Source organism: Falco peregrinus, chromosome 11, assembly GCF_023634155.1.
Source record: "Falco peregrinus isolate bFalPer1 chromosome 11, bFalPer1.pri, whole genome shotgun sequence".
Taxonomy (NCBI): Eukaryota; Metazoa; Chordata; class Aves; order Falconiformes; family Falconidae; genus Falco; species Falco peregrinus.
In genome coordinates this window covers 11,007,744-11,025,539 of record NC_073731.1, presented here as the reverse complement: position 1 = coordinate 11,025,539, position 17,796 = coordinate 11,007,744, and the positions used below count along the sequence as shown (strand labels likewise).

General features: G+C 36.9%; 1 protein-coding gene across 4 annotated transcripts in view; it reads left to right on the top strand.

Annotated features, from left to right (window-relative positions):
- STRN (striatin) overlaps positions 1 to 17,796 on the top strand; it is a 73,373-nt gene that overhangs the window by 27,158 nt on the left and 28,419 nt on the right. For all 4 annotated transcript variants that reach the window (XM_055816034.1, XM_055816033.1, XM_055816036.1 and 1 more), the window contains exons 6-8: positions 11,642 to 11,777; positions 13,643 to 13,778; positions 17,522 to 17,632. In XM_055816034.1, coding sequence (XP_055672009.1) covers positions 11,642 to 11,777; positions 13,643 to 13,778; positions 17,522 to 17,632 — 383 coding nt within the window. The remainder of the gene's footprint in view (positions 1 to 11,641; positions 11,778 to 13,642; positions 13,779 to 17,521; positions 17,633 to 17,796) is intronic.

The following is a 17,796-nucleotide window of genomic DNA, read 5'->3' as shown; positions in this document are numbered from 1 at the left end:
TAATATTATGAAAAGTCAGCCATGGAGACTAAAAGCTTGTGCTTACTTTTGCTTTTAAGTAACATTGAAAATGTAAGAGGCTTTTTTCTGTTTTCTTCTCTTTTCCATGCAGTGTTTAATAAATAAATAAAAAAAATAAGTTACATATGAAACTTAAGTGTAGAGGCTTCAGGACTACAATCTGTTCTTGTTTAAGATATTTTAGTTACAGAACTTGAAAAATTATGAAAGTGATGCAAAAGTTTTTGAACAGTACATGAGGTAGTGTTCCCAGTAGTTTCTGGTGCATCAGCAAGCACAGCATTCCTCAAAGATTCTCCATCTCTTTTCCTTTTCTAAGCTGATGTGGCAAAAATCAACTTTTTTTTTTTTTTCTCCTAAGGTCTAATACTGTGATATGACACATTCTCTCTTAAAAAGCATTTGTAAAATTTCATTATACTTGGCAGATAGCTGCAGCAACTTCAGGCCAACAAGTTATGTAAGGGCAGAAGTTCATTATTATGTAATTAAATTCAGATGAAAATGAAATTTTCCAGTGAGATGGAAAACTTGCATGTATGAGAAAACCCACAAGCTACTAATATATATTGTGCTGCTATGTAGTAGGCAAGCTGTGTCGTTTATGTACAGCAGCTTTGTTATTGAAGAACAAGGAATGCTTGATAGATTACAATAACAATTTTAGTTCAATTGCTGGTGAAGGGGTCACTTCTTTTCAAGGGAAGTGGGTAAATAAAGCTCCTCTTACACTTCAAAATTTATTGAAATATTTTTACTTTGGTTTTGAAACAGATGGATATATTTATAAGGTAGTTATTTGATGGACAAAGTGGTTGCCCAGTGGTTTTGATATAGCAGTTTTGGATACACTTGCATTTATTTCCTGCCTTCTTGCTTTCTAGGTAGATCTGATATTAGGTTTAACACTTTGTAGTCTACCCTGTCGCTGAGCATACTTACTGATGGAGAAAAATGAGCTCCCTTCCATTGTGGCTCTGCAAGCTTGCCAGCTGCAAGGCTGGTCAGGCTGCATCCTTTGAGAAACTGTTTTCATCTCACTTGTGATGCGTAAGATGGCAGACTGTATTAGAAAGCTTAGGGGGAGCATTCTGAAACATGATGTGCAAGAAGTGACTCCAGGGTTTTACAGTGGAAGAATTTTCTGCGGATCTTATTCAACATAATCACATTAGTCTTCACAGGTGATTCTGAGTTTGTGTATGTCTGCTGAGTTCTCCCTCACTGAGAGGGAAAGATTGGGATTTTACTCAAATTCTTTGGTCAATCTGAGTACAGGACTAGCTTTCAATGTTGTGATTCTTCTGGGTGTTTCAAGTATGCTTTCAGACCATCCTTTTCAATTTCCTGTGCAGGAAGCATTTTGTGGCTTTCTTCCTGGCAGAGACTGCCTATTATTTAACAGCTCTATCATCTTGTGCTATTAGATACTGTAAAAAGTTAACACCTCTATCATGGTTTAACTCCGGCCAGCAACTAATAAGCACCATGCAGCCACTTGCTTATTCCCCCCTGGTGGTATGGGGGAGAGAACTGGAAGAATAAAAGTGAGAAAATTCATGGCTTGAGGTAAAGACAGTTCAATAGGTAAAGCAAAAGCTGCACACGCAAGCAAAGCAAAACAAGGAGCTGGTTTACCCCTTCCCATCAGCAGGCAAGTGTTTGGCCATCTCCAGGAAAGCAAAGCTCCATCCCGTGTAATGGTTACTTGGGAAGGCAAACGCCGTTGATTCCGAATGTCTCCCCTCTTCCTCCTTATTCCCCCAGCTTTATATACTGAGCATGATGATCTGTGTTATGGAGTATCCCTTTGGCTAGTTCAGGTCAGCTGTCCTCGCTGTGTCCCCTCCCAATTTCCCATGCCCCTCCAGCCTTCTTGCTGGCAGGGCCCATGAAACTGAAGAGTCCATGACTTAGTATAAACATTACTTATCAATAACTAAAAACATCAATGTGTTATGAACATTATTCTCATACTAAATTCAAACCACAGCATTGTACCAGCTATTGAGAAGAAAATTAACTGTATCCCAGTAGAAACCAGGACAACCTCACTGTTTCTATGGCATGTGGCACTGTTCACCTGCTCCCAGCTCCATCGTTGCTTGCCTCTGCGATTTTGAAGTGCTGCTTTATGGCAAATGCAAAATCAGAAATGAGATGAAATGTTATTCTTGAATAGCTCATACTTACCTGTTAACTGCCTCATCTATTGTCAGCATTACTTAAACATGTATAGAACAGCTTCTTTTTGAAGAGTATTGGCTTCGAATAGGTGACTAAGATTTAAGGCACGTGGATCTTGCTGCTGATCCCAACTGGAATTCTTACTTAGTGTTTGAAAACTTAATTCAACTTTTTTCTAACCGGTTGGCAGAACTGGGAAAAATTTAGGTGGCTCAGCTAGATTCTGGTTCACAGTCAAGGTAGGGGCACTCTTCGAAGTAACCTTGCCTGTGCTAGGCTGCTTACTGGGAGGGCAAAAGGACTGGCAGTTCTTTTAGCAGCCTCTTGTTATTTCTAGCATGCATGTAAAGTGAGACGAGGACTGGGGCCACAGAAAGCTTGTATGGTTGGAAGGCGTGCAATGAACAAGTGCCCGCAGTTTGGTAGTGGTAGAGGAGGAAAGTTATGGTGAGAGACTGGAAGAACAAGAAACTGACCAAAACTGTAGCACAGTACCAGGAAGTTTAAGGACTTACGTGCATGGGTGCCAGGACCACCAGAAATTGGGACAGTTGCAAATTAAAATGCAGATGGGAAGGTGCTCTGTGGCTATACATGTACAGTAAAACTCCTTGAAAGAGAAGGCTTTGCTGTCACTGCAGAAGCCTGTGAACTGCTCGAGCCAGCACAGTTCAGCAAATTTTGTGGTTCAAAACATTTAATGAACATTGATGTCAAATGTCTTCTAGCAAGGCTGAGGCTAGTGGTCAACCTGAAGATGTTTTAGTTACATTTGAAGAGCAGAGTGCTGGACAAAATGTAATGCATGGAAATTAATCTAGTCTAACAAGGAATACCTCTGCTAGAGAGAAAACACAACTCATGGAACATTTGATTTGTTTGATCTTGGAAGAACTGCATAATATTGTGGACCCAGCTGAGACTGGATTTTAAGTCTGACACTTAGAAAAATGTTTACATGGAAGGAAGAATGTGAGAAGTGGAGTATGGGAACTGAATAAAGAGAAAGCTTGTGAGAGAAACAATGAAGACAAATCATTAGCAGTTTGGAAAGAATGTGAGTGAATGTGATGAAGATAATATGCAATAGAGGGGAAAACAGCACAGTGAAAAACAGAAGGAAAATGGATACAATGATGCATTTCAGGAACAGGAAAATAGAAGGCACATTAGCTTTACAATTCCTTAAAGATTTCTCAATATAGCGATGTAAATTGCAGAAAGAACAGATTGGCTGAATGGCCTGCTGTACAACTGGACACTCATGTGATAAGTCCCAAAGAAAATGAAAAAACCTAGTATTTGATGCTTTTATGCTGCCATATGGTTACCCCTCCGGGAGGAGAGAAGGGGGAAACAGAAACAGGAAACAAAACTTCCATTGTTTTGACTGTCATTGGTAACCAACCAATACTTTCTCAGTGAAATGAAAGTGGTAGAGAACAAAACAAATTGGTACTGGGAGAATTCCAGTAAAAGAATGGAAAAGCTGCTGTACTTCTCAGCATGGTTTGATTTTAGCACAGGTTCTGTGTAAGCCCATTGATCTGTGTATAGTGCTTGTTGCTGCTACTCGGCAATCTCTCAGATCTACCTGTGACTGTACTGACAACAGCAGATGCCCACACTTCTCTACTCTCTCTTTTAAAATTTTATTTCATTTTTATTTTTTGGAAGTGCCTTTGATTGTTTTAAGGGTAAGTCCTGGCATTTTTCCTCTGACCCCAGGGATGTGTGAAGTGTGTACTTTGTGGTGGGTAGAGAGGATGTTTCTCTTCTGCTGAGTGCTCACTACATCTTCTACAGATTTTTATGAGTTGTCTGTTACACCAGTTATAACTTGCTGTCTGTTATACCAGTTACACCTACTTCAACAGCTGGGGTTTGGACACTCAGTGCTGTGGTACCAACAGCAAGTTGAACCTTTTTATAGGAAAGGCTGGTGAGAATGTTTGGGTTGATTATTATAAAGTTGCTGCTGTTTGCTTTAGTATGTAGAAGCATACAGTAGTTAGTGTAGTGCAAATACTCAAGACAATAATATTTATTTGCAGGAGACAATACGTAACTTGCTAAGCTCCAGTCGTTTTAGAAGATTGTCATCTGGTCTCTCATACCTTTCAGCTTAATTTTGTTTATCTTAAAGGCCTGCAGTGATGTCAGAGAAGCCCCCCCCCCCCCCCCCCCTTTGGGTTTTTTTTCTTCTTTTGATACAGTGATGAACAAGCTACTGTTGTCTGAAAGTCTTAAAGCAAAATTGGTTTCTCTTCATACTCTGTTAGGTGAAGTAGCCTCAGCTGATATGTGTTACTAGCTGGTACATCTGTGGCCAAACTTTGTATTCTTACATTGCCTATTTATTTGCTGACGTACAGATCCTTTTGAAAACTTTAGCACTCAAGACATCATGTGGATTTTGAATGCACCCTGCAAGATTCTGATTCCATAAACGAAATGTTAATATGACAATCTGAGATAAATATAGTCCTGTTTCCACTTATGTCATGGAATTTAAGAGAATCTGTTTTCAGTTTCTTCAATCAGCTCACTTGCATTACAAAAGATAAGTACCACTTGGCATGATTGGACTCAAAAATAGATACTAAAATAATAACTTCATAATAATGATTGGAATTCTTAACACCTGGAGTGAAAGAAATGGGTCCTTTCCCCCAGAAAATTGAAACAAAAATGAAAGCTTGCCTGCAAATGTCACTTGTAGCCTTGAAAATGTGAAAGAATTTAAGTATCTGGGGTTCACTTATTACCTCATTTTTAATAGCTTTATCTTGCTGACTGAAACCTAAACAGTCCAATTAGTTTACCTTCTTCAGGGTGTGTATTTGACTGCTATTTGATGTGAGTGGAAGCAAATATAATAAAGGAATAGAACTGGAAAGGAATGAGGGTATACCAGGTATATACACACACATATATATAGGGATGTGTGTATATGTAAAAACCAATATAGATAAATTATCTAAGTTCTTGCTAAGGGTTTGGTTATTAGAACTATGTTTAAATAGAGAATAGAAACTTTTAAAAGAAAAAATTATCCTGAATGATATATCAGTCTCTCTCTGAAACTGATCTACTGCCCAGGGTTTTTTTTCTATTGACCTGCATGTGGCTTCCACTGCTTATACTTTACACGAGCAAAAAGGCATCAAACCTCAACATTTGAGAGCAAATCCAAAGATGTTTTTAAAGATTAAAATTAAACATTTTGAAGACCTTATCTTTTTGATGTACAACAAACCATTCCAGCTGACATTTCAGCGAATGAATGTCTTTCTGTACCAGAAGGCTTTGAATAATAACTTCTGCATCTCTAAATCCTATTAACACTGACCCATGTAATGAAAATGCTGCATACTGGCTGACAAATGTTGTGTGTTGACTAGCTTATAAAATGGTTTATTTGGGAAAATATCTCTAAATTTAAAAACCTGAGGTAACATTTGCCATGAAAAAGATGTCCAAAATAGTATGTGAGACTAAAATACTGAATTGCAAAAAGAAAAAAATCCAAGATCTAATTGCTTTATTCCCTTTACTGATTTTTTTCACCTTTTACCTGTTTGTTCCTGCCTCCGTCTTGCAGTGACCTAACAGGCATTTCAAAGGTAACTGATTTAGGCCAGACCTGGACACTTTCAACAGATGCATTAAAGCAGCAGTAGCGGGGGAAGATTAATTGGGGTTTTGTGTGAAGAAAGTATTACCAATGGACCACTGTTAACTGTTTTCATTTCATTGGCACAGATCTATCGCTTAAGGGTTTGAGGGATGCTTCTTGGAAATTTCACGTAAGACTCATGATACAGAAGGAATGGGGAGTAAGAAACAGAGAAGTTGTGCGGTGGGAAAGGGAGAAGCAAAGAGAGGGGCGGTGACTGGGGAAATAACTTATAGGTTACTTTGATTCTTCAAACGTTGAATTTATTTTTTATTTCTATTCTTTAAAAAGCTTGTTTATTTCACATAGTTATCTGATTAGATTTGGTAAGAGAATTGGCCTTTCCTTTTTAAATGGCATTCCTCCGCGATTCCAATTTACATCCAAACCATTTTGTAAGTGTTGCTTACCAGTTGTAATATGTATTGCACTGGTTCTTGCATTGTGTGGTGTGAATTCATAAGGGGTTTCAAAGGTTATGACAGTCTAGCCTGCCTTGTGTTCCTTGTGTGTAAATTTTGATTATTTTATGTGTTCCATAGTTTTATACATTATTAGTCTGATATTTTCTGTGCTGCATTGTGACAGATTTTGCACAGTATTGAAGATTTAGCAAACTGTTCTGAAAGACAGTCCTCAGAAAAGAATACATTTGAATCTGCATGCGTTTATTTACTACGTCCAGTTCGAAAGAACTCAACTAGCCGCATTGAAAAGACTGTGTTAAAACACAAAACTAAATTCTATGGGGAATTAATAAAACTTATGACCTTGCAGTAGCATGTTTTGGTAGCAGGAGGAAACTGAGCCAAAGAAAATGGCTCAAGAAAGAGTATGCTAGAATGGCTCTTTGAATGCTGGGTCACAACAGGCTTTTTTTCCTGTACAGGCCCCCAGAAACGTTTCTCAGCCTGAGCTGAACTTGTGTTTATTTAATTTTACTGTGGTATTTCTTCCTACTTCTGAATTTATCAATAAAATCTGGTTTTATTTAAGATAACTTGTGTATGTCTTGGATAAAACAAACAAAAAAACCCTCTACTTCTTCCTTTGGGGGAGCGAGTAGGACCGAGGCAGTAAATGCCCTTGTGGTTGGGTAGTTCATGGGTGAAGTTTATGAAGGTCTCCCTGGACCTGACCACAGACACCCAAGAGTCATTAACAACAAAGGAAAAGGTAATGATAAAAATACTGAATGTGTTGGTTACAAAGAAAATACATGTCTGTAATGTGGCTTTGGTCTGAGTTAAACTTGACTTTGCAATCTGAAATGCCTGAATCATGTTTGGAGCAGGAGAGGTACCATCAATGTGCTGGTTTAGTTTCCACATAAAAACTTCACCTTTCCTGTAGGTTATGGTTTCTCCTTTTCAGTCAGTAAGAAGCTGGATTTATGTTAAGATCCTGAATATTTAATGTTGAGAGCTAATTGAACACTATACATTTTGTAAAGCCGCTCATATTGCAATGTCTGGGCCAACTGAATTTTTACACAAAATACTTGTCTTGATCTGTGTCACTGTAGGGCAGAAAATGAAGAGCGGGCTGTGTGGCTCCCTGAGCCCCAGTGAGAGCCATGCTTGTTTTAAATAGTACATGTGGAATATCCACAAATCATATTTCTTAAGTTTCATGGGAAGATGATATTATTTTTAGTCTTACAGGGGCCAAGGAGTTAAGACAAATCTGAAGTAAATACAAGTTAGGATGAGATTTTCAGAGCAGTCACAGCTGCAGAAAATTCTGGCAACTTCTTCAGAGGAGAAAAATATTTATCTAATTTCAGGTTTATGTTGCTTTAAGGGAGGTAAGTACTTTATTACCAGCCCATTTGTAACAAGAATTATGTGTTTTAAACAGGAAAAAGTTTCTTATCTTTGGGGATCAGAGATTCCGTGTGTGAAGAGTAATATTCATGCTGCTCCTCCGTTAGTAGTAAGATGGAAGACCCAGCAGTGTTAGCGTAGCTATATTTTACTTTCTGGCACTGCCTGCTGTACTTGCTATACTTGTGACTAGCAGTTGGTCCTGCTGTAGTTATTCATCTGCAGACACGAGCAGCAGGTAGTCTCTCTGCCCCCAACACTTTCCTGTCTAATTGGATAAGGCTACTGGAGAGGAGGATGTAAGGCAGAGTTTAACAGCATCAGTATCTGATAGAAGATGTCATATTGCTTAAATGTTGTTGTTGTTATTATCATTATTATTATTTAAATGAGGTTAGGAAGTGGTAAGTCAACTGGGATGAAACCCTCAAGGAAAGAAGGCAAGGTTAGGTGCTGGGGAGAAAACCATGTAAGGGTGCTGTTGCAGAGTATGATTGAGGAAAGAGCAGTGGGAAAGAGACTCAGAACAAGCAGCTGAGGAGTACAGGGTTGAGGAAGTCCTGCCAAAATCTGGTTTACTCTATGCTCTCTGCTTTGATACTCCTGTAGCTGTTCCTGCTGTCTGGGGTTACTGGATTCTTTTTCCCCAGCAGTTTTCTTTACAGAAAACTTTACAGGCTGGTGAAGAAGGAAAAGGGAACACTTCTCAGTTCTTGTACTCTTTGAAAATTATGTTCTCTCTTATAAATGTTTTGATCTAGGAAAGTTCAGTAAAGAGGAATTGTCCTTTTTGAGACCTTTTCTGGGTTTTTGGTCTCCTTTTATTTTCAACAGGTCCTGAACCTTGCTATAGTCTTGCCTGTAATACTACAGTTAATGTATCAGTCTCCTGCTTTGGCACTCCATTCTGTTGTTCTCACCCATTAATTTGATGAAAAGTATTCTAGACCACAAAAGCCCTGGAAATGTGTGTGTTATTCTAAAATGGAATTTAAAGTAATTTATTGTACTACCCTATCTCTGGATTTACTTTTGCCATTTCTGCTTTTTTATGTTGCTTTGTGAACTAAACAGATGGAAAATAATGAAACAAGCAAGCTTCAAATTGCCATCAAAGCACATAACATAAAAGGCGAGACATTCTCTTAAGTATATTTTACAGTATTCCTAAGTATTCATGCTGACAGTAATATCTAAAATATATTATATTTATACGCTGATAAAGGATGAAATGTATATAAATGAAAAATAGCTAAATTGTTGAGTTACTTTTGATTTGACTGCTGAAGTGTTTTGGGGTACAATATAGCAAATCAACCAGTTTGTCAGTGTGAAGCTTCTTTTCCATGTAGAACCTTTAAATAGTTTAAATATTCTATCACTTCTATTTTCTTTTTTTGGGTTCTTATGAATTCTTTCTTGAAAGTTGTGCCTTAGCACAAATAATCTTCTGTGGTGCAATGCTGACTTTGTACGTTTTTGTACAGTGCAGGAGTTTTGAAATAAGTTGTAAACTACTGTGTTTTCCAGTGCATGAGATGTCTTTTACCTCCCTGTGCACACAGAGATATACAATTATGTATATATCCTGCCCACTAAAGTATGTAATAATTAATATGATAGTTGAATTCAGACCAGTTAAAAAAGATATAACCGCCTTTTTCAGTAGTCACTTTGAACTTCAGAGTAAGAGCGCATGATTTAAGATCAAATTAATACAGAACCAAATCTAGGTATGAATTACTGCAAATACTTGTACTGTTGAAAGATATCTGTCTCGTAATAACAAATTCATTTATCTTATTATAAACATATAACATTTATCAATATAAACATATAACAATTATAAACATATAACAATTTATCAATAACAAAATTGATAAAAATTTTATGTTCTGTGTTCATATGTTCATAGTTCATATGTTGCCATTTACTGTAGCCTGTCTGATAATGGCTAATAACAATTAGCAGCCAAGATTTTGCATGGCAGATTTTTACACAACATAATAGAGAGGAAAAAACTAGAAATACAGTTGTGATTGGATGATTCAGTCTACTAGAAGTCGAACAGGACACACAAAATTTGCTGAAAATCAAGAAGTTAGTCAAGTGAAGCACATTACAAGTTTTGTCTTATTGAGATTTGTGTGTTGGAATTGGCAAAATAATGGTACCATAGGATTCTGTGAAAATGTACATTATTCCTACAGATTCATGAGGCATTATAGGCCATAAAAGTAGTGATTACTTAAGGAAAAAGAAAAATACTAGAGTGCTTTCAGGTTTGTCATAGTCACAAGAGGGTCAAAATACTGTAGGAAGCAAGGCAGACTGGAAACGTGTTTGATCCTGTTCCTAGCTAAGGTAAGATATGGGAAGGTAGGAGTGTTCTCAGTAAAGCTAGTGACCACGAAGACATATTGTACATCACGGATATTATGGTGCTGTGTATGTGGAATTTCTAATGGCAAGTGAAATCTCTGTTGGTATTTTTGGGCTGTAAAGATGAGTAAATGAAAAAAAGGTAGAACAGCAAATTGTCTTAATGAGATCCAGACATCTGGGCTATGAAGAAGCCACTCTTACTAATTATTGTCATGTAAGCATAGAACTGCTTGAGCAGAGACTGCATAAAGAAGGAATGGTGCTGCTTATCACACCTTATTACATATTGGAGCTTTTGCCCTTGGATATTTCCTGTATTAAACCTTTGAAAAGTGTTACGAGGAAACACTGGAGTAAGTGGGTGATGGATGGAGGTGTTTACACTGCAGGGAGTTTAAAAGGTGTAACTATATAGGCTTGTTAGTTGACTGAACCTTTTGAAATGGGTCATAGCAGAAGCAAAATGTAGCACTAGCGAGGCCCTTGCTCATACTAAGGGTGACTATGCAAGATGATCTAGAGCTACAACTATGAAAGGAGAGGGAGAGACTTCTATTGTTTCAGTGGTTGTGAAAATCAAGATGACGTGCATTTAGTGATGAACTATGAAAAACAGACTCCTGATTAAAGGTAAGAAAACAATAAAGCTTGTCTTTACTGCTGTAAAGTCATACAAAGAATGTACAAGGTTTTACTGGAAGTAATCATTACAATTCAAAGGGTGTAATTTTTTCCCAGCACTTGATCTTTGAGGGATTGATGGAGAAGTGCGTCTTCTGCACAGAAAACATGGTGTCTATTGTTAATTTTAGGATTGCTTTAATTGTACTTTCATCAGAGTTTTAATAGTGGTTACAGTCTTGCTTCTTGGCTTCTTCCTCTTCAGTTGTTAATAAAGCAGCCCTTACGCTTCCTGTTCTGAGGCAGTGCCTGAATCTGTGCCAGTGCAGCTGTAATTTTATCTAGTCTTCACCTCTTTCTTTGTTTAATGTTAATGTCTAGGCAAACGTTATTTAGTTATCAATTATATTTTCCCATTGTCTGGTTTTATAGTGGCAAATTTACCGTGTCTCAAATGTTAATGAATAATAGATCTGGAGTTTGATGTTTCCCAGCAAGGTGAGGAGCATCAGAATGCAGCAGCAAAGATTTTCTGCACCCTGATGTACATGTGGGAGGCCAACTTAGTAGCTGTAACTCATGTCCTTGTTGCTGTGGCTTTAAGTGATGGTGTATCATTATTGATGTTGCTTTTGGGGCTGTATCGGATGAATGTTGCTTTAAAATGCTTTTGAAATAAAAAATTAAAGCGTCTGTCCTGGTAATTGCAGTTGAATGAGGAGTTGGTTCTAATAAGATAGTTTACGGGTGTTTAGTTATTTAATCCACAAACGTTTTTATCTGTAATATTCCATTTTTACCTGCAGGCTTATTTGAGTCTCATTGTGTTGTTGGGCATGATAATACAGAACAGACTGGTAATTGCAAAAGTGACTGTTACGATTTCTTTTGACTCATGGTGGTGGTTGTTGTTGTTGTTTAGGAAACCTGAATTGACTGACTCTGCCTCTCTGCTAGAGACCTTCAAGTTTCTTGAAAATGCAGCTGCAGACTTTAGTGATGAGGAAGATGAGGAAGATATTGAAGGAAGAGAGAAAACAATCATTGATACCGCAACAGTGAGTGGAAAAAATAATTGAAAAAGTTACGAAGAACAGAAAAAGTGAGATTAATGAGATGCCTATATGCAAAGTATATGACTGTGTATGTACACGTGCAAATCATTAGTGCATCTTTATGATGGTCTGTCCAAGCATGTGTGCATAAGAGGAATTACATATGCATTTCTGGGTTTGTGCAACAAGTTAAGCTTTGCTATCTTCATTGCTTTAAGTTTTCAGTGACAGATTAATTTTTTTAAAAATTGGCTTTCTGCTGTTCTATACTGCCTAATATTTTTGATACATATTGGATACACAATTTCTAAGATAGCAGATGTCCTTTTTTTACAGTATCAGCTTAGTTTTAAGGTATTGTATGTCATGTTGCATGTCAAAAATGTGTTGTTTCTTGAATATTTTTATAAATCTATTGATATTTAAAAGGACATTTAGAAATTTATCCTTCTAGGGTACAGAACTGAAATAGCACATTTCTTTTTAAATAGCTTGTGGAAGGAAGCGAAAGTATAACTGGAACTCTTTAACTTATGGTTAATAGACGTTTTTGATTGATTATTCAGCCGAATACCTGAAGCTCCCTCATGATCTATACTTTGCTATATGATTTGTCCATATGATCACATAAAATAGATCTATACAATCAGTTCTCAATTTTATCTTCTTTTAAAAATTAGTATTTATTTAATGAGCTGTGTTTTCTGAGGACTGAAGCAGATAAGTGTTATGATAATGTGATTGTTTCTATGACCAGTTCTAAGAATAAACACCTAAAACCCCATCAGTTTTAAAAGAGCTTTTAAAAAGGATCTTTGGAAACTTGTTCCTGTCATTCATGGGCTGTAAGCTAATGTCTGAAACTCTTTTGTAAAATCATCTGTATGTTACTGAACAGTATGTTCAGTAAACCTGCTGAAGGAATGAAACTTGACATTTAGAATTGCTTTTAGTTTTGAAATTTGCTCATTGTATTTAGAAGAAACAGTCGTTCATCCTCATGAACTGTGGGATGTTGGCTTACTTGAGGTCTTTTCAAACTGTCCCTTCAAGGCTCCAAGTCAAAATATTGTGATGAATGTAATTTTTCTTTTTCTGTAGAAGTAAAATTTATGCCTCAGATTTCATGTATCATTGCATCAACCAACTTGTTAGTCAAATAACTGCAAAGCATCAAGTTTGTTTTGATTATTGAGGGAAAAGTAAATTTATTGCAGAAAGCATACAACGAGGTCCTTAAAACATATGTTTTACCAAAATTTGGTGATTTTTTTTAAACCAAATTTGCTTTTGAATTTGAAAGGGAAATGCAGTTTAAACATGTTTAAATAACAGTAATATCTGAGGAATTGTTCAGGATGGAATTATTTTTGCCAAAGCTAAGCAAATTAGCTCATCAGATATGTTTGGGTTTTTTTCCTAGACTTGTCTTTTGGTCCACATGTAGAGTGGTTTCCGAGGTGGGAGTTAAAAAAGCTATTTTCAGACAAGCAGAGTGAGTCTGGTTTTGCTGAAGTCCTTTCTACAGCATTCGGGGGGTTTTGTTGCTTTTGTGTGGGTTTTTTAACCTGTATTAAGAGAAAGTTTGTACTTTTCTGATATTGAAAAAAAAATAGCAATCTAGGTCAGTGTAGATTCATTATCAAGTGATTGTTGGTGATCACAGGAAGAAAGATCTACAGACAGATTTCATTTTGACTTAGAAATTTGAGCAAAGTCTGTATGCTTATTTCAGATTTGCTTATTAATGTATACTTTTCTGCTTCTTCACCTTCCTGTTAGGATTTTGCATAGAAGACTACTGCTAAGTATAAAGATGCATGTGTAACTTAATTCAGCTTTTCTTCCTCTCCTTCCTGACTTTTCAGATTGTAAGAAAAAGAGTGCTATCTGACAGCAGTGAAGACAGAGACACAGAAGAAGCTTTGAAAGAGTTTGACTTTTTGGTTACCTCAGATGAAGGTGATGGGGAATCAAGAAGTTCAGGAGATGGAACAGACTGGGGTAAGGAAATTTAATGGATTGTACCGGGGGGTGGGGAAGGTGCTAAGAATATATTTTTAGTGATAGATTGATTGAGATCTCTATCACAATCACAGCACTTTTTAAGTATTCTTAAAGTAAATAATTGGCAGACTGAAGTCTTCTTAACATAATATTCTCATTTTTCTGTATATTGCTTTAATGTAAGGATTCTTCAAGGTTTCTGCTTCTGGTCATTGTCTTTTTCCTTTTCTTTATTAATAAGGCAGGTAGAATTTGAATTTTATGAGTGGAATTTCAGTGTGCTTTTCCAGTGACCCGTGCTAATGAAGGACTCTGATAAATCTGTATTTTACAATTACGACATGAGTTACTTCATCATCTTAGCGCTCTCCTATTTTGATACAGAGAGTAATGTGAATCATAAAGACTGAATTAGCTGTACGTTTATTGTGTGCTAGCAATTTGGGAAATATGAACTATTCAGTTGCTCAAATTTTTTTTAATAATTTATCAGAATAATATATCTTTAAGCCCTCAAGTCAGAGAGGCGTTTCACAAACTACTCTCTGTCCTTTTGGAGTTCATGTCCTGCAACCCAAAATGCCATCATCCGCTTTACCTTGACATAATTATTCTGCATAAACCCGCTGCATAGGGAAGAGAATAAGGAAGAAAACTAGTTAAATATCTTGATGGGGAGTTGTTTCCTCCTAAAGCTGCTCTGGAAAGTCTTAAACAGAAGTGGACACAGAGAGCTATGGAAGATAAGTAGAAAATAATTGAGCTTTATAATGAAACCGAAACCTTGACAGACAAAGAAGCCATAGCACTGTGGTTCTCACGTGAGTTTACAGCTCCAAGATGCTGTATTTTGCTGAAGCTGTGTCCAGCTGTTGGTTGGACTCCAGATTATTGTTCAGTGTGGTGTAGGCTCTCTGCTTGAGAGAATGTGTTTCAATATTATTAGATACAGCATTCTGTATCTATATGTACTGATCAGTATTCTGTTGATCAAACAAATTTAGGAATGTTACTCTTTTTATGAAAAATGTTTTTATTAGGTTGTTCTGATACTTCTCTTTAATATTAAAATTTATTTGTTTGTGCTTGGTAAGTGTAGCTGTTGGTTATTGTCACCAAAATGTTAGTAAGTCAACAGAAGCTTTTTTTGTTCTTAAATTCACACTCTGGATCTATTTTTACTTTCATTGATGACAGCTGAGTACAAATGAGCAGAAGCCTAACATTAAAACTGAATTGTCATGGAAAATAGTATTTTCATTTCTAGAAATATTAATGGGTTTTTTTTGAGTTAGATATTCATGTTTTTCAGTTACTTGTTTCACAACCTGTGTCTTTTATGGTAACTTTATAAAAGATCAGGGAGCTGCCATTATGAATTACGTATGTTAATTTGATTAACATTTTTTGATTAAATGAAACTGTTAAACGTAGCATATAACAGTGATGTTGTGTAGTGAGAATAGAAGCAAACAGAGGGAGTCCCTGTTCTATTTTGGATCCCAAGCATTACTGATCAGTTGCCGTAATCTGTGGAACCCATTGGCTTGAAAGGTCCTCAGGAGTGTTCAGATAATTTTTGAACTATAAAGCACTTGCACGGTAGTAGTTCAGGATCTACTTGTGAAGTTGAAGAGAACCTGTGGGACATGCAGGAAGCATCCTGGGAAAGTCTGTAGAAAATGAATATATTAAGTATTTTCCTGGCAACAATACAATCTAATATAAATCTAGTTAAACTTTTTGTTGGAGGAGCACAAAAAATCTTGTCTAGCTACGGAGGAAAACCATGATTAAAACTTGTAACCTGGTCGTAGAAAGAATATGTACCTGTCTCAGGAGTGATTTTCTGATACCTTTTTGGAGTTCTTTACACAATTTTTGATCATTAGTGGTACTTACTTGGGTATATGTGTGAAGAGGACATGTTTTAGCCCACAGACCATCTTTTTTAGAGTCTTTAGCTTAGTAATACCTCTCTCTTTTCATAGCTGCTGCAAAAAGACTAATGCCTCAAGACTTCGGGTATTTAATCTGTCACTCATGAGTATAGGATCATGACTGGGGCTCACAGGAGGGAGAGATCATCTAGTCCAACCTCCTGCTCAGGTCCATGTGCAGCAGTTTACTCTGGCTGCCTTCTTGTGAAGTTTTGACTACCTTCCAAGAAGGGAGCTCCCATAAACTCTCAGGGGCAGTATTCTGGTATTTGGCTCTCCTTAACGGTAAAAAATCCTTTTGTCCTTCTGTGATGCAAGTCCGAGCAGAGTGTCTTCTCCACACCTGCCCGTCTGATAGTTGTAAGCAGCACAAACGCCTCTTTTGCCATCGCTGAACACTGGCAGTAGTCTCAGCCCCTCCTTGTAGCTTGTCCTTGACCATCTTAGTGGTTCCCCTGGACTCGCTATGCTACGCCAGTACTAGGTAATTAGCATTATACTTAAAGGTTACCCAGTATAAGTGCCAAACAGGGGAATAATCGCTTCCCTCACCCTCCTAGTTACATTTTTGTTACTACAGACCAGGACGGTTGATTGCCTTTAGTGCAGCAGTGTGCTGCTGACTCTTGTTCGGTTTGATGTTGGTGGAGGATCCCTAGGTCTTTCTCAGCATAGTTAACTCCTAACAAGTCAGTCCCCATAATAACCCATGTCTGGTTTTAGATCTTCTGTCCAATCATAGTGGCTCCTTCAGACTGTGATTGATAGTGTGCTTCCTCTACAGACGTTTAATGATCTTTCTGCATGTTAGTCTGAGGATAAGTTTATTCTTGTTTGTATTTTAAAAGGTCCAGAATAGTTTATTGATGTACAAAGCAAACTTGGTCTGAAAGGAATTAATTTCAGATTTTAATGATAAAAACAAAGCAAAAAGCTGATGCATTTCAAGAAAAATTGTAGCTGTAGTGGTCATGAAAACAAATATGTAAAAAGTTGTATTACCTCCCTCCTCTTGCAAATTATTTTTTGAAGCTGCCTTAGTACAGTCTCCCCGTATATGGAAAAATGACTTGAAGATTTGAACTCACATAACACATTTTGTTCAAATCTCCAGATACCACACTATTGGAAGAATAATTCTTCTCTGTATCATGTCACAGAGGAAACAATTTAAGAAATGTTTATAAAAATAAAAGTGGGGATTTTTTTTTTCATTAGACATGTTGAAATGTTTTGTGTATTTTTTCAAAGACAGCTAACTCACACCTTCCCCTTTTTGTGAAATTTCATGGCTTCAGTGCTTTAAGATTTTATTCAAGCCTTGGTGACATGTATACTGTGTTCCAAAATGATTTAAATGTGCTACTGATTTGTGTAAATGACAACATAGCACAAGGACAATGAAATGAAAATTTGAAATGTAGTAACGCAACATCTGAGTTGTAAAGTTTTGTTGACCAGTAACATAGCTGCTGCTTCCAGATATAATAATTCCCTGGAGAAAAGAAAAAGCTAAAAAGTGTGTCCTGATTTATTATATAATTAATGTTGCTTACATTTATGAACAGCTATGTGCTTGGTTATTGAAATTAGGCATGTGAAATTTTTTGTTAATAAAATTCTGAGCAAATAGAACTGGAATGTGAGTAGCAGTTTTACAGCTTTCACAAGCTTGGTGCTATTTCTGTCTGTTTAAAATAAAAGACAAAATGCCATTGACAGCAGCTGTTACCTCCTTCAGTGGAGATCACTTGGTGACATTATTGAAAAAGGATGTTTCATTTGTTTCACTTTGTTTAGAAAAGGAAGACCAGTGTCTCATGCCTGAAGCTTGGAATGTCGACCAGGGAGTAATAACCAAACTCAAGGAACAATACAAAAAGGAGCGCAAGGGGAAAAAGGGGGTGAAGAGTAAGTGGAAAACATTGCACCTTAAAATCATAAATCTCACATCTTTCACACCCTTAATTCTATCTCTCTTTCAATGTTTTCCTAAAATTACTTACTCTTTTACTTTGCTGCTCCTGACTGCTTTCCTGTTCACCAGTTCTCAGGGGTTGAAATTAATAAGTCAA